The sequence below is a fragment of the Equus caballus genome, chromosome 16 (genome assembly GCF_041296265.1).
Source record: "Equus caballus isolate H_3958 breed thoroughbred chromosome 16, TB-T2T, whole genome shotgun sequence".
In the NCBI taxonomy this organism is placed as follows: domain Eukaryota; kingdom Metazoa; phylum Chordata; class Mammalia; order Perissodactyla; family Equidae; genus Equus; species Equus caballus.
Genome location: NC_091699.1, coordinates 37,841,929 through 37,866,916, shown reverse-complemented (window position 1 = coordinate 37,866,916; position 24,988 = coordinate 37,841,929). Strand labels below are relative to the sequence as shown.

The 24,988-nt window shown below is 39.6% G+C and overlaps 1 protein-coding gene across 32 annotated transcripts in view; it reads right to left on the bottom strand.

Annotated features, from left to right (window-relative positions):
• Positions 1 to 24,988, bottom strand: part of CADPS (calcium dependent secretion activator) — a 438,027-nt gene that overhangs the window by 128,489 nt on the left and 284,550 nt on the right. For 16 of the 32 annotated variants that reach the window (XM_070238689.1, XM_070238692.1, XM_070238698.1 and 13 more), the window contains exons 11-14: positions 22,073 to 22,285; positions 8,578 to 8,714; positions 4,994 to 5,181; positions 2,770 to 2,928 (exon numbers count right to left, since the gene is read on the bottom strand). In XM_070238689.1, coding sequence (XP_070094790.1) covers positions 2,770 to 2,928; positions 4,994 to 5,181; positions 8,578 to 8,714; positions 22,073 to 22,285 — 697 coding nt within the window. The remainder of the gene's footprint in view (positions 1 to 2,769; positions 2,929 to 4,993; positions 5,182 to 8,577; positions 8,715 to 22,072; positions 22,286 to 24,988) is intronic. The other 16 variants (XM_070238699.1, XM_070238712.1, XM_070238702.1 and 13 more) reach the window with 1 other exon arrangement.

The window sequence follows — 24,988 nt, the reverse complement described above, 5'->3', positions numbered from 1 at the left end:
GTACTTGGAATTATGCCAGCAAACATCTTCCTGATTGACCAGATGTGTCTACTTTTGATTAGGCGTTTTGGATTCACATAGGCATAGTTTTTCACAGAGATGTGGCACAGGCTTCCAGAGAAGGTGGGGGAAACTGGGTCATCAGCATCTGAGCGGTCACTAACGATTTCCAGCTGCAGCAGAGCAGGGCTCTGCCTCCACCTCTGGAGCTGCTGAGTTATTAATAGGTAAAAAATTAATAAATTAGGTAAAAACCTATTTTTTTAACCTAATCTGAAGCTGGTTGTGAGATGACAATAGGAATGGGCTCTATCATTCAGTTAAATTTAGGTTAAAGGGTGGAATTTTGTTTCCATGAGTCATGAATTCCTTAATAATTTGGGTCAAAGAATAGATAATGTCTCCACATGAAAATAGTGTTTATTCTGGTGAAAGAGGTTAGGAAAATGGTTTGTCCAATACCAAAAGGCTGTTAGTGTTCAAAGGAGACTCTTCCCTCAGTGGTCTAAATCTCCAGATAGACTATGGGTTCCTCTACAAGGCCAAAATTACCAGGAGGGCCAAACTGATTTTGGACATTGTTAGGACAAAAATGGAAAACTTTTTAATTAATTCAGATGACTGCTATAGTATTTCACCTTGAAATGTTGAAATTCGTATCAAATGGCTGAATCTGGCCTCTCACATCATACACAAGTGCTACTATTGGTCAGGCAGTAAGGCAGAGAGGTTGTGAATCTAAGCTCCAAAGTCAGAATCTCCATGTTTGAATTAGGCTCACACACTTATTTGCTATGGAGCAAGTGACTGAACTTACCTGAGCCTCAAACTACTCATCTGTTAGATGAGGATAATAATACTTATCTCATAGAGATGTAATAAGGATAAAATGAGAGAATATACGTAAACATCACTTCACACAATGCCTGGCATATAGCAAGCACTTATTAAATGGTAGTGATTATCTTTATTTTAATTAAACTTTACGAAATCTGACAACGGATGATTTCATTTGTTATTATAACCCATAGAAGATAATTTCTGATGTTGATGGAATATTAAAGATGTTATGATTCTATGTGCCCATTTTGCAGATGAGAAAATTGAGGCCCAGAAATGAGATATGATAATCCTAGATTTATGCAGAATAGGCTCTAATACTCAGATCTTTAGAATCTACGTATAGCGCAGATATAGTGCAAAGAGGAAGAGCTTTGGACTCAGAATATCTGGGTTTGCCACTTAAATGTACAGATATTCAGTTTCATTATCTGCCAAATGGATATAAAAATAGGTAACCTGAAAATGTTATAGCAAATGAGACAGACGATATGAAAGCACTTTGTAAACTGCAGAATGCTCCACAACTGATACTTAATATTATGATTTCTTCTTCATTAAAAAAATTCAACGCAAATAGACCCAGAAACACACATAATCCTCTCAAAGTACCATTCAAAATCCTTTTGGATAGTTTTTCAGGCACAGGAAATAGGTCAGGCTTGATCAAGTGTGGCCATTTACTCTCTGCTCTGTTTCAATGCCAATCACACCAAAAGCAGCACCTTGGACAGCAGCCAGAGAGGCTTCCTTCCTGCGCCTATGACATTCTCTCCCTACTTTCTTACTGGCTGCCAGTAACCGTTGCCTTGTAGTCTGACCCTCACAGGGAAACACAAACAGAAACTCCACTTCATCTTCATCTTTACATACTCCAGGCTCAGAAGATGGTTGTGCACATAGAATCAGGGTTTTCTTTGACCTTCACTGTTCGACCTGTATACACTGACAGCCTGCCACATTCCCTAGGAAGTGAAAGCTGGCATTTTCATTTGGTCTCCCCGCAAGTGAACTCCGTATATTTCAGAACTTAGAAATATTCCAGTGAATAAATTCATATTGAAGCATAAAGCATACCTGCTTGTGAACTTTGTGTAGCTTGACAATGCCAGGTCAGAGCATCAGTTTCAAAACCTCAACAACAAAACTTTAAAATGTCAATGTTAATTTGGGGCAAGAGTAGGGAAGATGAAGAAAGACATAAGGATAACATTAGAGGTAATTGTAAATCTAGTTTAAAACGGAAAAAAGCCACCAATTTGCCATTTTATCAATTCCTGAAGACAGCATTCTCAAAAGACCCAGGAAACAGGAGAGGATAAACATAATATTAGAACTTAAAAGAGGCTTCAAAGTGACCTCATTACGTAAGTGATTCTGTGAGGAGCCACGAATTTAGTGATAGGCTTTATTTTGTGTCTTTGTTATAAATCATTATTTGAAGATAGATTTCTTTCATGAGATAAATGTGGAACTGAGGGGGATTTGCTGAAAACGATGAAGTTACTATAAATGTATAGACTCATCTATGCCAACCCATTTTATTTGCTCTTTAAACATAATTTCAAAATTATAAAGCACAGGTTGCTTATTATGAATGACTTGGTAAGGTACCAGGCTCCTCACTAGATGCCACTAAAAAAAGCAATCTGACTCATGATTCTATTTACATACTGCTCAATTAGTTTTTTCAATATGAACATGTTTTAAGAGTCACTAGACACCTGACTCAAATTCAGTCCTAATACATGGTATTTTTGCCCATTGCTAGGATTTTTTTTTAAAGTGTGCCATTGAAAAACCTTAAAGAAGCAGAGACTCCAAAGCTTGCTGTTTGTTAAAGTGGAAGTTGTGGTCTGGATGAGGGGATAAGGCAAGGAAGGTCACAGACATTGAAAAACACAAGCCAATATACACGTAACTTCTTACCTTTTGGGCTCTGGATTTGCCTGGGTTTTGAAATCTTTTCTTTTTTTGGATTCCTTTTTGGTATCTTTTTTAGCCTCTGGTTCAGATGGGGAGGGAGTTTTGTTCCCTTCAGGGTCTGTATTTGGTGGCAGCCCACTAAGGTACACATGCATTTGTTGACTTTGGAGAGGGGGTGGTCGCATGGGGCATGCAGAGAGTGTGGCCAGCCATGGGAGAATCAAGAGCACACATACATGCACAAACAAAAGAAAGAAAAAGAAGGATGCATCAAACAGCAAAAGCAAATGCACTCAAACTAAAATAATAAGCAAAAAAAAAAAAAAAAAGATGCAAACTTGCATAAGGAAAATCAGAACTGAAAAGAAAATAAGAAATCCAAAACTGTTTCCATGACAAGATGTATAAACCTAACTGTGAATCAAGTGGCAGTCTTACAATATGAAATCCAGACAATGTGTATCATAATTCATGATGATGTTTACCAGGGAGTTTACAAAAACACTTCATTATTTTATAACACTTTCTTATTCAGTAACATATGTAGAATACAGTGTGACAACCCAGAGAATATAATGCAACTTCTCTCTCTCTCTCTTTAAAGAATTCAGTCCAAGAGGCTGTAACAGATAGTCATCAAAGTGTACATATTTATAAAAAGCAGAATTATGCACAGATACTCCCCAGGTATTAGAGTTTTCATGAGTATCTTTTATGCAAATAAAAGGTCATGTGCTGGGGTAGTGAACCTTATAACAATGGGAGGTAATGAAAACCTTGTTGCCTGATAAATATTCAAACCTACAATGCTATTATTATCTAGCTCTAAATGTTGAAGTTGCATTTCATAACATCCACCAGCACTAGAGAGAGGAAAAGCACAGAACAAATCCCACAGATATTTCAGAGTTGTATAGCTTGTAAAGGTGAAGATGACTGACACAATTCTGATTTAAAATAAATGTAATCAATTCTGGATTCTCCCACATGTGAATTTGTCCAGAGTAGCAACTTTTGCATCAAAGGCTGGGTTTCCGAAGCCACTTGGTTTTTGCTGGGTGTGCCTTCTCTGGTTATTGGTTCGGGTGCTCTGGGGTAATGTAGGCTCGTCTTTATAGTAATGGGAGGCTGTATTCATTGGGGATAGTAAACTGGCTGCGGCAGTGTGGAAATTTATTCCATGTCTTCAGAGCCAAATGATAATGTTCCTAAATTATTTGCTGCTTTGCATTATTCAGAACATGGATCTTTTCCTCCAGGAGTTGGGCAAAGTCTAAAGAGAGTACTTAGTACAGAGTTAGGAGAACTGATGTTCTGGTCTTGTCTATAAAATTTATAAAACGATGGGGTTGATTACACTGTGATCTCTGAAGTTCTTTCCAGCTCTATGGTTAAAAGATAAGTGTTATGATTATCTTTGCCTTCCAGCTTCACCTAGCCTGTTTCAGCTCTTAAAATGTACTTGGCTTCCTCCCTCTGCAGGGCATTTGTACATGCTGCTCCTTTTGCCTGGAACCACTCAACTCCTACACATGCTTCAGTTCCCAGCCCAATCATCACTTCCTCAGGGAGGCCCTCCCTCCATTCTGCCACCCCATCTGAGTCCTGTTCCTTTATTAAACGCTATCATGGAATTGTTTCCTTTTCCTCAGAGCCCCAATCTCTATGGTGCTCTGCCTTTGTTTGGGGCCTAGTGTTTGCTCACCACGTATGCTGAATGTGTACTAGGGTGCCTGACACTCAGGATGTAATCATTACATATTTATGGAATGAATAATAATAACAACAAAGGCAAGCATTTATCAAGCTTCTGCCATGGTCCAGGTATTGTGCTGAACCCTTTAATCCTCTCAAAAACCTCATGAAGACACTATCGTCCCTGTTTTACAGATGAGAATACTGTGGCACAGAGTGTTTAATTACCATCTAGGCTCGTTGCTAGTAAATAGAGGAGCCATGAGTTAAACTTAGATTGCTCTAACTTCAGAGATCACTCTAGAAGTCCTGTTTGCCATTTCTTTTAAAAGGAGAAGAAATTAATTTAGGCCTTTGTGCTCTTTGTGTTTGTGTGGCTGCTGTGTGTGTGTGCGTGTGTGTGTGTGTATTACTGAAGGAATGGGAATGGACAGAGAGTTAGAGATGATCCTAAAAGCACGGCCAGTCATAAAACCATTGCCAATGCGTTAAAAACAATTTTTTTGAGGACTACCTCCAGACATGTGCTTACCTGTTCCCGTGGACATGGGATGCACAGAAGGCAAAGCTATAGTGAAGGAGGGTGGGGTCAATCATGGCGCCGTTTTCTGCCCGTTCAAGCAAATCTCTGAGGTAGCAGAGATGTCGGTGACACCCTCGGACTCCATTTCGGGCGCAGTACTCGTCGAGTACAAACACCTGGCCAGGACTGAACCAGCCCTGTTGGGGGAATAAAGGAGAGACTTTCTTTGAAATACGGGCTGTTTTTTGGAGAGCTGCTAGGGTTGAGGGTGTGTGACTGAAGAAGGCGGTTAAAAAGCAGCCAGAGCGAACACTTACTGATTGCTTCTTAAGTGCGAGCCACTGTGCTACACGCATTGTGTGCGCTATCTGGTTTAACACTCATAATAGCCCTCTGAGGTGGGTACTGTTATCCCTATTTGATAGATGGGAAAATCGAGCTCAGGGAGGACATGGGATTTCCCTAGTAGCCCAGAGCTAGTAAGTGGTAGAGTCTGGTTTAGCAGACTCCATGATTCCAGAAGCAGAATCTCACTCCCTGCTCTAACACTGAACCACCTTTACAAAGTATTGGAGTGGGCAGGGCAAAATCTTAGTTACTGATGAGAGAAAAGAATAACATTAATGCCTTAAACTGGTGTAGTGCTTTACACTCCACAAAGAGCTTTAGGTTGAGCCCCATAGCAACCTTGTGAAGTCACCAGGGCAGGTTTATCTTCACTTCACAGATGAGGAAATGAAATCCGGACTGTTATGAGACTCACAGATAATGCAAAACACAGGCAGGACTCAAACCCAACTCTGCCTTCCTTCAGGTCTTCTGTTTTTTTCTACTCTGGAGCATTAAGAGATATTAGGATTGGCCTACATACATTCTAGGATTTCATAAATCCTTTCACTTTCGAAGAAAAAATTTTTTAAATTTTAAAATGGCGATAATAACATAACTTTCCAAGGAGAACAACGTGACTCAGTTTTCAAGTTGTGAATCAGATACGATTCAACAAAACCGACAGGAGCTTCTTGTGCCCTGGTTTAGCATTTTATTTTTCTCTTGGCAATTATTTGTTTTCTTATTATTTATTTGCCTGCTACAGGACCCGATGAAACTCTGCTATAAAAGAGAACCTGGGTGGAATCTCCGATTCAGAGCAGATTGGGAGGCTCGATGGGATAGAAACTGCTGCCTCCATTACGCACTTAAAAAAATAGATGCTCAGAAAGGCCAAGTGACTTGCCGGTCAAGGTCACCCTTGGGCCACGCCTGATGTCAAATCACTTCTTTTGGTTTCAGCGCCTTTCTGAAGCAAGAAATAGACCAATTTAGGTGGTACTTTGTAAGCTGGGAATTTAGGATGTGTTAAACACAAATTTAATTTTACTTTGAGGGTCTTCTCTGAGTCATCTTTTGAATATTGCTCCATCTTGGGAGAGAAAAGGCAAAACGAGAAAGTGACTGGGGGGCAGGTAGTGGCCACTGAAGTGCAGGGAGGGAGGCCTCTGAAAAACTCTAACCTCGTATTAGTGATCTGGGGAATCTTCGATTGACAACACGCAGCTCAGCAATGCATCCAGCGAAAGACGGCATCTTTCCTATTTCAAATTATAAGTTACTGCAGAGGGCGGGAGAGTAGTCGAGGCAGTGGGCTGCCCCTATAGGCAACTTCTTTGCCACTCCATCTGCTACCCCAAATGCTAAATCTTAGAAACAACACTGCTGTGAAAGATTAAAATATATTTTCTACGACTCAGATGACACCAAGTCTTTTGTAGATGCCAAAATAGCTGCTTTGAAAAGAGTTGAAGAAATATCAATTAGGAACTCAGTCGAAGACACAGAAAAATTTATGTATCCCTGCTGGTCGGTCTCCAAAACTAACTGAAAAAAAAATTGTAATAATGAGAAAATGGAATATATAGAGGCAGGAGATAAGGTCCTTTTAATTGCTGTTATTTTCTGAAATTTTCAGATGATGATTAATAGACGCAGGTATGCAAATGGGGAAAGAAACTATTTTATGCTATTTGTAATTAATTTTGGATTTTGGACGATATTTTTAAGCCTATACAAGACTAATAGGAAGCAAGCTTCAAAATTTACTTCTGGTTTAGTTTTTTAGAGGGCATTTACTAACTCTCCTTAGTGATGAATTTCTTAGTGAAAAAGAAAATTATTTTAAAAATGATGATGTGAGAAAAATCTTGAAAATAATATACCTCAAAAAACTCCTCAAGAGAATAGGAATTACGCATAAAAGGGAATGATTTAAGGTCAGAGACATATTCTTACAAGTTTAATGAATGCAATTTATAATTACGTGAATAATCACATAATCATAGGAAACACATTTGAGAAAAATTGCCTTGCAATGCAAGGTAAGCTTTTTTTTTTTAAGTCAAAGTGATGTGTTTCTTTCCAATTTGGCAAAGTTCAGATGCTTCTGATAAAGTGATTCTAAACCTGAGATAATCAATGAATCTTTTATGAGATGAAGATTAATAAATTATTCTACATAATACCGCTTCTGTTTTTAAGAATATTTTATCTACTATTTTTAATATTTTGGCTTCTGGTATATAAAAAGGAATTTAAAATAAAAATTAGTCAGAATAGATTTAGGATGTAGTAATGTCATTTAGAAAAGAAACAGATTTTCATTATATTTATGTTAATATCACTAATATGTTAACCATAGTTAATTATATAATATTAATAATACACAGATATCAGGGATGAAGCTTTTCCTCTGTGTAAAGTCATTTCCTCATTCTCCCCCACCTTTCCCGTCTATAAAGTGGGATTAAATCATTTACCTTTAAGAAATGAAGTAATAATTTACGGTTTACAGAAGGAAATAAATTGAATCTTTTACAGGTTTCTGGATTTAACAGTATAAAGCCCAAATGTGTCTTTAAAAATCCAATAAAGACATAATAGCAATTCCTTGAATTTAAATGATTTAAATCTAGGCTTAAAACAGGATTTCAAGAAATGTTGATGCTCTTGCTAGAGAGCTGGACTTCCGAACATCTAAAGCACCATAAAAAATTCCCCCAAAGGGTGAAAATGTTTTGAATACTACAAAGAAAAAGAAGCCACCCAAACAAACCCAAACCAGGTCAGCTTATGAAAAGTGAAGCGGAGTTTATTTACAAATCATTTTAATATTCAAAAAATAGACAAAAGGAACATATTCGTATCTGAGACAGGAGAACCGAGTCTTATCATCTGGAGTGGAGCGGGAGGGGGATCTTAAACTCTAAGAAACCGAGGCGATTTTTACAAGTTCTCCACAAGCAGGTGCCAAACTCGATTACCCTCTTGGGAATAGTTCTCGTGTAGCAGCTGAAAAGGGGGAAGCTCAGATAGGGCAGCTGGGGAGTTGGAGCCTTCTCTACTGATAACTTCCTCCGCTCTGTCTTCTTTCTTTGGTAAGTAAAACTATCTCAACCCAGGAAATGCAGAAACACATTTATAATTGTTAAAGGGGCTCTGTAACGGAGAAAAGAGCTTCTGACAGAAAGGTAGAGAAACATTCGATTTTAAAAAATGTTATCATGTTTAAATTGCTGTAGACCAAAGAATATACTTGCCAGGCAAGAATAGGAATCATTAAGTCTGTGATCCAAAGTAAGGCGTTGCACCATCTCAAAGAGGGAAGCGTGGTCAAAGTTACAGGGGTTGGAAGAGATAAATTCATCCATGCCATGTTTTTGAGCTCTATCTGCGTCTGTTCATTTATACATGTAGAGAGAGACACAATTTAGAGAAACACATCACATTTTCTTTGACATTTCAAATACACAGGAATTCACTAGGCATGACGAACGCTAGCTGTTTTCCCGTTGCTTCCCACCAACATCCCCAAGATATTCTTTTTACCTCCCATTGTCAACTTGCATCACTTACTGGTGAGTTTATTGCATTTAGGCAAAAATATATTGGCATCAACATGTTTATCAAATGATCACAACTCCAGTGCATTTATGTTGTTCTTTAAAAACTAAGCACACGCCGGTAACTTCGCCTGCATTTCACCAAACACTGAAAGCAGATCGGATCTTTGCTTATAAAAGCCTATTTAGCTTTTTAGGTTTTTAATAGATTCTGCCATTCCAGTGGTTATGTCTAGAGCAATTTCTCTACAATTATTGGGGTTATCTGGAAAAAGGGTTATGCTGATTTTCAGCAAAGTGACAATATTCGTATCCTCCCCTTCCAAATCCCCATGGCCAATTTGGTTTCACAAAAGGTTTGGGTCCCCGCCCTCTAAAATTAAAAAAAAATAATAACAAAAGATTTTCATTGAAACCTGGAGAATAAGTTAAATGGGAATTTAGTTTGTGATAGCCAAGAACATTGCCTTATAGTGTGCTTACTCAGTCAGCAAAGCTTATGAAAGAGAGAAATAAATTTACTCAGCGAGGGCTATGATCTGCCATTTATTGTGCATTAATAGTCTCAATGTATTCACACTTTTCCTTACAGGGTGAAGGCTGGAGGAAAAACCTCCTAAGGGCTAACTAATTAAGCTCAATATGTGTAACTAAAATACTCTATACTCAATCGGCAAAATAACTCGGAGGATTCAACCAAACAAATCCTGAAGAGGTAGGAATGAACGTCCCAGACATTACAGGAATCGGCTCACTCCACCTCATATTTACTCACTCTTTTGATGTGCAGACTGCAAAGAAAAGGAATCTTATATCAAATCAAGCAAGAACTTATGCATCCCCTTGCATGCAATACTCTTCTGGAATACGGGGACCTGCCAGGGAGCAGCGATGCTGTCAGGTCATGGGGGAAATCAATTTCTGACTTGAGAGAGTGTTTGGATAGTATTTTCATATGTGGCCTTCAGCCCAGGCAGCTTCTTTCCCCCCCATGCTTGGGGTATGGCTGAAAACTGGGGTTATGGTCACAGTGTGACCTTAAGATGATGAATTCTCCTCAAACTATTGATTTTGTGTATCATTCAAATATAAATGCATGGTTGTCAGATTTATGCCCCTTTATTGTTAGATTTTTAAAATCTTCAGTCATTTTTTATAGAAGCAGCAAGTGGTCAGTGTTTGAACAGGATGTGTTGTTTATGCCCAAGACACACAGAAAGAATGGTTTCCAGAAGGCAAGCTGAAGAATGTGCATTTTAATAGCCAAATCGCTCCATTAGGATGATAAAACACAAGCTTTTGGAAGGGATGTCACATGTGCAGGAATTATTTTAGAGAATCTGAAAGAATCCTTTGGCTTTGTTAATTGCCTCAGATTTGTCTTCAGCAAAGTGCTTTCAATTTGAGGTTAGGTGCTTTATCTCAGAGGATTCTTTTGTTGGGTTGTTTGGTCTCCAAGCTACATTTCTCCTTTGACTCAAGATGGCTAGTAAGAGAGGTGGCCAGGAAGATGGTGTTAGGGGAAAAATGTAGCTGCTTCTAGTGTGTGTGTGTGTGCGTGTGTGTGTGTGTGTATTGCCTTTGGTCCCAGGCAAGTGTCTTAAACCTGCTCCAACTTGAGGTCTCCCTGGGCAGAATGGGCGCCCCTCCAATCCAAGAGGCACCTCTCCATCCCTTAGGACAGATTCTGCCCTGTCACCTCCATCCTGTCAGTCCAAGGTCAATTTAATTCAGGAAAATCTAAGAGTGGGGTACACGAATTGCTCATCCTGTTTCATCTTCATAAAAAGCCTCACCCACCCCGTGCCTCCCAATTTGAACAGATAGATGAGGCATTTTGGCTAGCACTAGCTTCTTGCTCTAGGATTCTCAGAATAGGCTGCAAGCTGACAAATCGGCCACGGCCTTCTTTGCCAGATTGGCTCGGCTATTTTATTGCTCTTCAGTTACGATGGTGCAACCGGTCATTTAGCTCAGAGAGAAAGGGGCTCTTTTGTAGCTGCTAAAAATATGGCACATGTTTCAAGTCTCTTACTCTTTCTTTGTTTGTTGAACCTCTTGAAAACTTTGCGATGAACTATTTTGCCTGGCTGCCCACTCAGGAAATGGATCTGAAAAGGCGACTTGGCGCCTCTGTGGAGACCTGGATGCAGACCCACTCCCCGCCTCCTCATTCCATCACAATACAGATTCACCGTGCTAATTTTTGGCTTAGAGTAAGTCTAAAGAACAATTTCATTTTCACTTACGCTTTAAAGCAGGCTCACAGAAAAATATGCTTCAAATCAGCCTGTTTTCCTTTTCAGAAAGTAATCCTATCAACATCAAAATTCCTTTTCCCTTTCTTCCCTCTCTCTCGGTCCACATGTAGACTGAGCCTGGTTCTGATTTAGGTCTGGATTCTGGTGTGAGCTCTGTTTTTAAATGGCTGTGGGATGCTGGCTGAGTCGTTGATCTCTCTGAGCCTCAGTTTCCTTGTGTGTAAACTGAGCTGATCTTTCAGTTCCCTTTTCGCTGTCACCGTCACTTAATGATCCTTACAATCCCTTGCACACCTTCTATTCGTGTGGGACAGAGCTTAATGCAGTGGGAATTGCCAGCAAATAAAACAAGCAGCCCCTGGATTTTGCTTCTACAAAATCAGCATTTACTCAGAATTAGGCTCATTATCTTAATGGTTCCAACAACTTAAGAGTGCTTAAAAGGGTGGCTGGCTCCCTTGAAATCTTTGAGAGTTTCATTGAGCTTATTATATTCAGAAAAAGAAAGAGGACTGGGAGGCCGGGAATGCTATTTTAAGGTGTCAGTGGAAGGGATATGATTTTTCAGCTCCATCCAAGCAGGGATTTTGCTATTTTTGTTCTCTGCTATATTCTCAGCATCTAGAACGGTACCTGGTACACAGCGGGCAGTCGATACATGTGTTAAAATAACGAATTTATTTCATCAAAATGCATAAATTCAATCTTTGAACAAATATTTTCTATTTCTTGATTTTACGGAATGTTGATATACCAAATTCAACGGGAACAATTTATTTTGGCTAGAATAGCAGGTGCTTAAGTGGGTGGGCTTAGGGGATCATAAAGACTGAATTTGAGGTTAGCTTTGCCATTAGTAGGTATGGGACGTGAGGCAGGTTGATTCGTATTTCTGAGTCTCATTTTCCTCACTTGTAAGTCGAGAAGAGCATTTGAGTTTACCCTCAGAGGTTTGTTGAGAGGGTCTGATGAGAAGTACCTGCACAGCCCCTGAGCACCTGGCACATGGTGAGTGCTCAGCAAACCTGAGCAATGAACAGGCAGGCTTCTCAATGCTCCCAAAGTCAGTTTGTTTAATGTTCTTAGGGATCCAAGGATGTTTCTACATTTATAGCTAATGTTAGTCGCTTCTCAAACCATATTGTTTCTAGGAAGCTGGGAGTCCTTCCCAATCTCTGCTTTATGCTTCTCCTCTGCCCCTGTGTAACCAATTCCTACATCCTCTCCGTGTTTTTGCTGGGTTATGTTCCAATTTCTCTGTGGTCAGAACACACACATACAACTGAATCCCTTGGTAGATAATATGTTCGTTGAGGGCAAGTTTCTGATCTGTTATTTCCCCTGCCAGCTCCCAGAGGAGCCAGGTTCTTAGGAGTTAGTTATTAACTGACTTACTCTGACACCTCGATCCCAGGAAACTTCCCAATGACTTTATTAAGGAGTCACACACATGGGGATTCAGATGGTATCTTGCAAATCCAAAAGTGGGAACATGTGCTCTTAGGGGAAAAAAATCTTATAGAAGGAAACAGAATTCTAGGTGCAGGTGTCTTTGGATACCATTCAGATTGTCTGCCTGTGTCTCCATACATGTCTAGGACCATATGCAGTACATATGTTGTCTATTTTAAAATAAAACACTGCAGTGGTCCAGCTGTTCCAAATTCTGTTTCAAAGAACTTGTGGGTGCTTCCCAAGCAACACCACATAGTCATTCTTGCACTGTCCCAGTCTGTTCTTCTGCAGTGTTGAACATTAAAAAATAAATGCTCCTCACAACCCCATTTTCCCTTGTACAAACAATTGGAATGGATTGGTTAAAGAAAAGGAAACTCCAATGTTGACATTAGCAGGGGGCAAACAGCCCAGAGCAAAAGTAGGAGAAAGGCAATTCCTGAATTCAGGACACCTTGGGATCACTTCCTTTGCCAGTGTTTGGCATGTGTCAAGAGAATGAAAACGAATTTGAATTAGGTCGAGCAAAATAGAATTAGGAGGGTAAAGTGGCTGCTTAAAACTCCACTGATGCTGGGATTATCCTTTGCTTTGGGAGACACATCCCAGTGCTCTTTTTCATTGATATATGTGTTCCTTTTTCTTTGGAAATCAAGGATTGACTGCATTTTAAAAACTGACTTCAACCCTTACCTTTTCTAGACCTGGCTGAATAGTTCCTGAAGGCCTGCTTGGTCGGCAAGGGCTCCAGATGCACTGAAAACGGCCTGCATCGTTTTAGAAATTCTGCAGGTAGGGCATAATTCAACACATCTTCCAAACAATGCTACTTGTTTTACTTCTGGGGTTTAATTGCATAAAGATTTTGAAGTCTTTTCTAGCAATGGGCGGAAGAGACTAACTTCAGACTAAGCTTCGATGAATAAAACTTATACTTAAATGGACCTAAACTACATTAAGAAACTTAAAGCACTATGAGTGGTACCCATGACACAAAAGTGGGCTGATGGACACACAGACATATGGAAGGCTGGGACACTTTCAAGTGGAAACTAATCAAAACCTTTACCTCAAGTTTGCTCAGATATCATTTTGATTTGGCATTGAAGGAATGTTGGCAAAATACCAGTTCCTAAAGTCATAGGTTTATGTGGGTTGTATACTCTCATTTAATCTACTGCATTAAAGTTCAAGCGATGTTGCTAATTGACCACCCTGCCACTAATGTTGTTCTTTAATTAATCATGATGTTTGGGTTCAGTTCATGTTTGATATTCTTTTTCTTCTTCTCCCTCACAAGGGGAAAAAATATATAATATTTTTCATGATCTCTTGTCTTAATAGCAAGCACATTTATGTGATCTTGTTTCAGATATGAAAATCTTTAGATAAGTTTACAATAAGGTCTACCAAATAAATGTAATTTTCTTGGGGGTAACAATATAGCTTTCAAATTATCATTTTATTGAGATTTCCCTATTATTCTAACAACTAAGGGAATGAAGACAAAAGGTCAAATCTCTCTTTTTATTTTGTAATATTACATTTTGGAACTTTTTATAGGCTAGGGAAAAAGAAATTCTGCTGTTGAAAATGACTATGATTGTATTGTTAATAAGTTGTCTGAGCGAAGCTTCTTTCTCTAATGAATCCCTTTTATAATAAGCTAGAGGTAGCTGTTTTATCACTGAAATTTAGAGCACAGTCATCGTTGTTGTTACTCCTGATGGATGCTAGAGGCAAGAGAATAGCTGATGTAACTCTAAAGTCATTGTGAACTCAAACTGCAAATTAAAAGGTGACTTTGTATCTTTCTTATATGGAAAATGTGTGCTTGTCATATCTGCTTGACAGTACAAGAGTGAACGTATGGTTTGGACAATAACGAACAATGACAGTAGTCAACCTCATCAGAAGACATGAAATAAAGAAATGACAATGATTGATGGCAGCTGGCTGTTTATGGATTTTTCTAGAAGAGTTTTTCTTGGCATGATCAAGTAACCAGGGGATGTTGTCCCCTGCCTAAGCTTTGCACAGCAAGCAAAAGACTGGGCCTCCTCTGCCTGCTGCCCTTGAGAAACAACTTAATTCCTCCACAGTCCCTTTGACTAAATCAAGCTAACTTGCATGGCTGTGAGAGGATGGCGTCTTCAGAAGCTACCAAGTGCCACATTGTATATTGCAGAAATCTTGAACCTAAAACTATTATAGCAATACACTCAAGGGGATAAAACACATGATGTTTATTTCAATGTTAATTTTATAATTCTTTATAAGACAGCTGCTTTGAGTAAAAATCTTAGAGATTTTGTCAATGATCTCAAAACAAATAAGTGATTTGTAATTTTTCCTGCAGTAGTTATTATATTTTCAATTAATTAATTAAGAGTACTTGATGATGCTTTTATGTTCCCTGCAACATGAACAAAAATAAATTTTCTTGAGTTGACTAATAAATAATGTATCTTACTGTAAATCACTATATGACATGAAAATACTCAGATGATCAGTGAATAATACGTTAAATGTGTTTGAAGTAGTTAACAAAAATATAAACCTTCATTTAATATGGTCTTTAGATCATATCATGGTGTGTGGAAAATTTTGGACCTCATTGTGGGAGTCTAGTCTTTTAAGAAGTTACTTACTTTTACAATGAGAAGGAAAGTGATTTGCAGTGTGGTTTGGGGCCATGGAAATTAAGTTAATGTTGAATTAATTCTTTGATATTGCATTCCTGCAATGTAGCAACTGCAAGTTGACAATACAAGAAGATATAGCAAAAATCTCATGAGATAAAATTACAGAAAGGAATTAAGGCAAACGACTACTTGGAAATCTACTAGGATAGCAAGGCGTTGTTGTGCAAATACATGTAAATTCGCTCAGAACAAAGTTCATTCAGTCATCTCTTCATCCACCCTTCCCTTCATTCTTTAAAAAAAGTATAGCAAAATCCTAAATTCCCACTAAGTTCACATTCTATGGCAAGCTTTTAAAAATGCCTCATCAGACATTCAAAGGAAAGTAAAGTTAAATTAAGTATCTGCTTGGAGTGGCGAAAAAAAATCTGTCTGCTGGCCAGGGGTACATTTATGCAAAGTAAAAGAAAAGAGAAAGAAAGGGGAAAAGAAAGCAGATTAAAGAAAGAAACAAAAAGAATTAGAAGAAAGGACTATTATTAAACGGTCAGGAGAAATGATACAACCTACGACTTCTAAATTAGCATTCAGAATATTCAAGTACATATTTGCCTGCTCTCTTGACCAATTTTTCTAGCTCCCTCCAATGTCAAGTCTTCCCTCAGCATGTTTTTGGTGGACAGCTTTTTCCTACATGAATAAAGGAACTGTATACTCACTTTTATTAATAACTCAAGTAGTGAAGAGAAAGATTTTTTTTTTAAATTCAAGTTTCTTTTTTCTCTTACAGGTGTATTTTTAGAAAAATTAATACAAATACAAACGATGCCAAAAAGTTATTGTTGTCATTGTTCTTGGGGGAGTAGCAGAGAGACATTTGAGACCAGAGGTCAAAACCCTCCATGGCATTGTGAGATTGTGAATCCAAAGCTTTTGTGAATAAGCTACATGGACTCAATCATGTCCTGAATTCCCTGTTTTTGTGTGTGGCGGTCCCATGTATTAGAGCTCTCCTTTTAAAAGTAATCCTCTATTGGGTCTCACTTACAGCATATCCTCAAGCCAGGTAGAATGAATTCTTTAGCGTTCAGATAATGCATTTATTTTATTAACCGTATTCTGTAATTTCTTGAAGTCTTGCTCAGTTAACATCTTTGGGTTTCCTACCCTACCTTTCTATTTGTTAAGGTATCCATGGTTACCACACCTTTGGGACATGACCATTCTAATCTTTGGAATGGGAGAGGAAAAACAACAACAACGCATTATCAGAGTGCAAAATGATCTGTTTTCAGGCATTAAGCAGTCGGGTAGCTGTGAATTCCATGAAACAAAGGCATTATTTGCCATTTCGTTGTAATGTTAATTAATATTCTTGGAATGAAAAAAATTAGGAGATGTTACTGGTTGGCTTTACTCAGAGGATCATTTGATGCCAATATGAAAGCCAAGGAGAGGAGGCAATTATGCACACATCACATGCATCCTAGTTTCAGTATGGAAGCTTACATTTCAAACCTAAGGTCAGGAAAATAACATGAAAAGTTTTACTACAAAGTCTAGACATGAGGAAGATTTAAGAGGAGAGGGAGGAAGCACATTGCAGGTGTCAGATAATCTAGTCTGATTATCTGAGCTGTGCTAGCTATGGGGGAACACTTACCCTTCAGTCCAGCTAGAAGTTAGCAGGGTAAGAAGGAACAAACCAGAATAACATAAAGACTAGCAACAAGGCTCAGGAAAGCAGACAGGAATCGAACCTAGCAGCTAAAGTTCTTGGGTTCGAGCAAAGATTGAACAAGGAAACTTAAATGAAACAAAACAAAACCAAAACCAAAATCAACCCCCCAAACCAACAGTAACCAAGACCCCCCTAACTGTTGAAAACTGTTCAGGTGGTAGCAAAAAGAGAACAATTCTCAAAAACATCCAACTTTGGGGATCTATGATGTGATTAACAGTTATTAGTTGAGAAACAGACATTAAAATGAGACTCATTGCAGGTGATATATCAAATAATCATTGACCAAATAGCAAAACTTAAAATACCCCTTCCCCCCACTCCAAATGAGAACAGAGGTACTGATTGGACTAGGACCAAGGGTCTCAATGAGAGGCCACGTGGCATAATAAATCGTGGCGACTCTCAACTACAGATTTGGACATCGTTTCCAAGGTAAGCAACATTGGCCTTAAAAATTGGAAAATTGAAAGTATTTGTTTTAAAAAGTTGTATAGGTAGGCACTGACAATATTTTCAAGTTTTCACCAAAAAAAGGGAAAAAATTAAATCAACAACAACACACACCTAAAAAACCACAAAAGAACATAAGTTTTAAAGTTTGGTGGAACCCTCCCAAAATCATTGTAGAGTCACATAGAAACGAATGAATAGCAGGATCTATTTTTTGTTTGTTTGGTTTTACAATTCCATATAAATACTCCACTCCACTCTTTCTTAGACGTGTCTTTTCATTTTGAAATTGAGCTTTTGAAATCCAAGAAATAAAAGCTGCACCCAGAAGTCTGTTACACTGAATTTAGAAAGACTCAAATAAACTCACAATTACTCCCAAGCTTCCCAAGCTGTAAAATATTCCATTCTCAAGGTCCCCTTGAGCAGACAGCGACATGACAAGACTGGAGTGTTTATTTTTCTCTACCCAAAAAACCTCTCCCATTTCTCTGTAGTTTCCCTTTGCCATGGAAATACTAATAAACTGATTGCAAAGCTGACTCATTGAGAAGTTGTTAAAAATTATTCACTTGCGAGAATGGCAAATATTCAAAAACAGGATGTCATGAGATACGTACAGAATTAAGTTTTTGAAAATGACCCTTACCTTTTGGAAGTCAAGGTAACCTTTTTAAAATGCAATACTTGACTTCGTTTTTACTCTTTTTGTTAGAGAATCGTGGTGGACTTAATGTTTGCGATGTGACAATGAAAACAAATCAATGTATAGACTGAGAACCGAAGGGAAGTGAGGGATCAAAGTTTGTTATTTATTACTATGTTGTGATTGTTTTTTATATTTCTAGAACCTTGCTTTGTAGTATCAGGTGACCAAGCTATCCCAGTTTGCTCAGGACTGAGGGCTTTCTGGGGACACAGGACGTGCAGTACTAAAACCAGGGAAGTCACAGGCAAATCTGAATGAGGTGGTCACCCTAAGTATGAACCGACACTGTAAGTTTGATTGAGTTACCATATAGAAGGCCTCATCTGTTTAATCGTGGTAGTTTGAACTCAACAAATTAAATACAGCTGTGAACTAACTGTGCCATAAGCACCATTCTGTGGCAGACTCCACCAAAAATTATGATATACTCCCTTCCCCCCAGCCATTTTTTGGTTGTTAGGCATAACTACTCAGGGACACCACAGAATGTAAAATTCCTGGTTCCTTTTTTGATCTTTCTCATCATTTTTCCATATCCCTAACTGCAAATGATCAGGTGCAGAAGGTTGGGTTGGTTAAAATCGACTGGTTTCTTCTCCTGGTTTCTAAATTACTGGAAGAGAAATCTCACTTGCTGGCACGCTGGCTGCAGTTTTTATTAAGTGCCTAAACTAGCAATAGATAGAATCTGGAGCAATATTGAGGCTCTGTTTCAGGGGTAGTAAAGTAACCATGGGATTATTGGGTTCAACACTATTGGATTGAAGCTCTGGGTAAGGATTGTCATTTATTACAGGATTATGGTATACAGTTGTGCAGACTGGGCACTGCACAACTCAACCAGGCATCATTCCCATTTTTGTCTATGTGAAAAGTGCCTCCTGCAGTGCACAATCTGCAGAACTGAAAGTGGTGGCCTTGGTCTTGTAGAATCTGGTAGGTGTACCAGGGCCTCACACTCTCTGGAGAACCTCTGTTCCTAGGTAGTGATTAAGGAGACAATAGAGAAGAAGGTGGCTCCACCACGAGGTACTGGTAAATCCCAGAGGCATGAATGATCTGACCGTCTCAGTCATCTCTACCTCACACGTTCTCTATGGATAGTATCACTCATACTTCAAATTCTAACCCCTAGAATTTTGCTTTGGACACCCCGTTTAATAAAAGTTCCCTATGTCAATCAGGGTAGTGACATACATCCAGCTTTAGTGTACTCAACTGACTCTTCCTGTTGATGGTTAATGACTGGTATTTTAATTTCATAGCTAAATGAATCCTGTCCACAGAGAAAAATCTAAATCAAGAGCGCTTATGTATTTCCATGAAGAGACATCCATCCCCTCTTCAGCAGCCTCTATCAGTAGTCTCCTTTTTGTTTTTTTGCTGAGGAAGATTCACCCTGTGCTAACATCTCCTGATAATCTTCCTCTTTTTGTATGTGAGCTGCCACCACAGCATAGTCAAGTGGTATAGGTCCATGCCTGGGAACCAAACCTGGGCCGCCAAAGTGGAGTGTGCCAAACTTAACCACTAGGTCACTGAGGCTGGCCCAGTAGTCTCCATTTTTTAATCAGTGTCTGGTCTCCATTTAATTTTACCCCTGAATGTCCTTCCTCTTCCCTATACTACTGAGGAAAAAGTGGGGCCAATCACAAGCTACATAGTAATTTCTTAATCTGTGCAGATGGTCGGACAGAGACACTGAATGTGAGCTGAAATGACTTCAGAGGAAATGGAGATTTTTTGGAAATAAGACTAGTATTTTCAAATACCACCTGAGACATGTTTTATGAGGTTGATTTGGATGGTGATTATAATTAGGAATTTTTCCCCCTGATACACAGATCCATTTCAGAGGGATATGATAGGAGGTATTGTTTCCAAATTTATTAAAAAGGAGCCTTTCAGGCAAGGTGAATGGCAAGATTCCATCACAGAATTATTTTTTTTAAAAAATTAAATAAATACAGTCATGTGTCACTTAACGATGGGGATATGTTCTGAGAAATGCATCGTCAGGCGATTTCATTGCTGTGCAAACATCACCAAGTATACACACACAAACCTAGATGGTATAGCCTACTACACACCTAGGCTCTATGGTACTAGTCTTATAGGACTGCTGTCACATATGCGGTTCTGTCATTCACTGCAATGTTGTTATGTGGCAAATGACTGTATTGGGTATGCTTTATCTCAACCAATGACTAAACCATTAGAAAAGAGATGTTGCCTTCTTTCTTTATTGCTCTCAAATAAACCCACATGCCACAAATGTTAGAGAAAACAAGAAGAGTGGGAACTTGGTGGCTGTGGTCAGGAAGGCTGTCCCTTTTCCCCTGAGTCCCTCCTCAACCTCTTCCTCATTCTTTCAGGGCTTTCTGTGTGGAAACCCATGGTAATCGCGTGATTGTCTACAACGTTCCAGAGGGAATGCATCTTGCCATTCACCTTGCCTGAAAGGCTCCTTTTTAATAAATTTGGAAACCATCAGTACTGGTCAGGAATTCCTGGGAGCTCCTGATAGACAGTATCACCCCAAAGAGTTTTTCCCCATCAGCAAGGGTGTTACAGGGTTTAAAATATAGTCTGGTTAGACAGAAATGGACATGGCAGTGGAATTCATTGAAAAGAGAATTTACCTCTGTTTAGTTGCTGTAGCTACAAAGCTACATCCATCTCCATATTTTGTTTAAGAGCAGCAGGAGAGAGGCCATGTGAAAGCACTGTGTTAAGGTCAGGTTTCTGCTGCGCGGTCTTTGTACTTGCTTTCCCTTCTGCTGCAGTTCTCCTTCTGCAGATATTTGCGGGGCCAACTCCCTATGTTTTGGGCTTAAGCTCAGATCATCTGTCTAATATCCCCTCTCCCCACTCAGCGACCATTGCAAGACATTCTTTATGGTATTTCTCAATATCTGAAACTTTCTCTTTCACTTGTTGACTTGTTTGCTGCACCACTGGGGTGCAGGTGTCCTGAGAGCAGGGACCTCGTCTGCCCTCTTCATCAGTGTGTCTCATAGCCTAGAGAGTTGCTCAATGAACTAGACTGAATGAGTGGGTTCCATGCTAAAGTAAGGAACCACCATGATTACTGCTAAAAATTATTTGTCCTTGAGTTATCGCTAATTGACTTGATGTTCAGTCTGAGGCAATGTCTCTATTTAGGGTTAATGTTTGTAACTAAAATGAATGACGTTATTGGATGCTTTATGTTTCCCTTTTCTTCATGTTAGCAAGTGTCTCCAAGGATATGCTAGCTTTCACCTTACATTGTGTCCCAAAGTGTTGGGAGATAAAAACCGTCCTAGGTAGGAAGAAGACGTGGCAAAGGGGCCAGAAATTCAAACAGACACAGAGATAAGATGAGAAGAAACTGGAATATGATTAAGAAGATGGTTTCGTATTTGGGTCCTGGTATTTTAGCTCAGAATGGGATTTTAGGTAGCATGTGAGTTTTTTTGTTTTTTGTTTTTTTCCCACTACATGTGATAATGCCATCATTTATTTTTAAATCGTTCAAGTTGCAGATTTAAATTTATTTCACATCAATCCCTATTTTAAAATTACTTTTAATAGGAAGAAACGAGGCAAGGACATACATAATCTACTATATTTGAAGGACTCAAACAAATATATGTCTGGCTGTGAATTCCAAACTTTCGCCAAAACCAAGAGAGCAAAATCCACCTAAATTATACTTTCCTTTGTTTAGTCCTTGGGGGAAAATGTCAAGTATTGCACTTTAAAATTACTTGCATCTAACATTTTTGTCCCAACTTTTCCCCTCTGAATTCACTATTTTTTTTTTTTTAGCAAACACGATTTTATGAATCCTTAATATATAAAAGCAACTAGATTTTCTAATTCAATTTTGGAAGAGTTACTTTACTCTACAGAGCTATTTCTAACAAATGGCATATTTACTTACAAAATTGGGAGATGGGGGCATCCAGCTGAGGCACATTCCCTCCCTTGGCGTTGAGTTTCTGGACTTGGGTCGGGGGCACCGGCTTGTGTGACTGCCCGGTGGCCCGATACATGGCCTGGACCCACAAGATGCGATCTTGCTCGTCATCACTTGCAAATATCACTGTGTCTCCTTCTTTGACTGCATTGAAGAAGGCTCGGCCACCCTCCAAACCTAGAATAAAAGGGAATAAAAACTACTAAGCTGAGCAGCAATGTTCTCGGCAGGACTGAGCCCTGAGAAAGGTGGTTTCTGCTGCCTTTCCTTGGGCAGGAGAAGGGAGGAGCAATTTATCTGACTCTAGGATGGAAAGTCTGATACCCACTCTGATCCACAGAGTGGAGCCATGATGTGATAAAAGGCCTTTTGATTCTGGCTCTTGTTTCTGTCTTTGTCTTGCTGGGGACAGAACTGTCCGCCAGGCTGCTACTGGCTAGGTAAACATCTGCCTATAAACATACTATTATTTTTCTCATCTTTAAAAACAAACAACAGCAACAAAAACATCACTTGACCCTACCTCTCCCTTCAGCTACTGTTCTACTGTTCTTCTCTCTACGATATAAGGGGAATCTCTGCCAGGGCTTCTCAAATTTTAGTGCACATGTGAATCTCCTGAGCATCTTGTTAAATTGCAGCTTCTGATTCAGTATGCCTGGGGTAGAGCCTGAGATCCCGCACTTCTAACAAGCTCCCAAGTGATGCAGATGGTGCTGGTCTGAGGACCACGCTTCAAGTAGCAAGAGTCTCTCTCCTCCTATTCTGCCTTAAAGCTCTTTCAATCAGGCTGCTTGCCCCACTGACACCTGTTAAGGTCACCAATGACTTCTACGTTGCTGACTCCAAAGATCAATTCAAGTCTCCGTTTGATTCGATCCATTGACCTATCAGCAGCATCTAACACTCTACTCTCTTTGAAATACTTTCTTCACTTGGCTCCAGGTCACATGACTCCCTCCTCCCTCCCTGGCTGCTGCTTGTCACTCTTGTATGCTGGTTCTTCCTCCTTCTCCTGACCTTTGAAGGTTGTAGCATCCTGGCGTTCCATCCTTGGACCTCTTCTCTTCCTCATCTACACCCTCTCCCCCAGTGATGCCATCCGGTCTTAAACACCACGAATCTGCTCATGCTCCCTACATTCCTATCTCCACCCTGGACCTCTACCTTGAACTGCAAACCTGAATATCTAATGGTTTTCCTGACTTCTCCACATGGATATCTGATAGACACCCCAAGCTTATCATATCTGACACTGAACTCCTGGTCTTTCTCTCAAACTCCTCTCCATCTCAGTAAAGCTGAGCTCATTGCTCTAGTTGTTCAAGTCCACAACCTTGGGGTCCTTTTTGACTCCTCTCTTTCTCTCACTACCCATCCAATGGAATTCTGATGGCTCTGCTTTCAGGACATAATACCAGAATTTGAACCCTTCTTCTACCTCCAGGCATTCCTATCACGGGGTTATTTTAGCAGCCTCCTGTCTGATCTGTCTGCCTCCATGCTCACTTTCTATAGTAGATTCTCAACACGGCAGCCAGAGTAATTTCTTTAGCACAAGAATCAGGTCATGTCACTCCCCTGCTCAAAACCTGCCAGTGGCTCCTCACGAAATAGTCAGAGGAAAAGTCAAGGTTTTGACAAGGCCTGCAAGGCCCCACATGAATTGACCCTCCACTACTTCTACCCTCATCTCCTCTTCCTACTCTCTCTCCCTAGTGTGTACATACATGCACTTCACAGTAGCCACACTGGCTCTTGCTGTTCCTTGAACACTCCAGGTACGTTCTCACCTCAGGACTTTTGCACTTGCTGTCCCCTGTGCCTAGAATGCTCTTCTTCCAGATATCCACATGATTCACATCCTCACCTCCTTCGTGTCTGCTCACACATCACCTTCTTGTGGAGTCCTTCCCTGACCTCCACCTTTTGTTCCCCATCTCTCTTATCTTGCTTACTTTCTATCCATAGCTCTTATCACCTTCTAACAAACTATATAATTTACCTTACTTCATGAGGACGGGCAGTTTTTGTCAGTTTGGTTCACTGCTGTATCCCTGGTACCTAGCCTAGTGCACGGCATTTAGCAGGGGTTTAGCAAATGCTTGTTGAATGGCTGAATGCTATACAGACCCATCTCTCTTCATAGGCAGTTCTCTAGGTTAAAATGTACAGAGAGGAAGATGGAAGCTTCTCTTTGGGCTCAGGCCAAAGCTACATCATATCTGTCAACATATTCCAAAAGCCTGTATTTTGGGGTTACTAGGTACTCTCTGGCCAGAAACAAAGCTTCACATCTTTATCAGGTCCCTCATCATTCTCTCAGTTATCAGTCAAATATTGAGAGGAGAAGGAGTGGGATGATTAGCATCCCCAAATTTTCAGCAAGGTCCAGTCACTAACCTGTTTGACATTTGGCATTAGAAACCAATTGTGGTGACCTTAGTCTCCACGTGCTGATAATATTAATTCAGGAGTCTATTCCACAAGAGTGGGTGTGTGTTATTGTTTCACACAGAATTGCCAGGAAGTCTAGAACAGCTACTTCGTATAAACAGCTGCTTCTTGATATGGAGGGTCTAGCGGTACAGCATTTTTAATAAAGGCTTTCTGGTGGTTATGATTATGAGAGGATATTTTGCCTAATTTCTTAGGAAAGGTTTTAAAATGTGTGATTTGGGTAGGGAAATGTGCAGTTAGCAAGCTGGGAAAACCTGAAGAAACAAATGGATGGTATGATAAGAAGGAAAGTTCTGGAGGGAAAAGGAGGAAGAAGAAGAGCTCTGAGGGATGCTTTAAGCCCTGAAAAGTGAGCACTAAGGAGCTAATAGGAAGAGTGGGTCAATAGACCTTCTGTAGTCTAGCTTCATGGGAACCTTT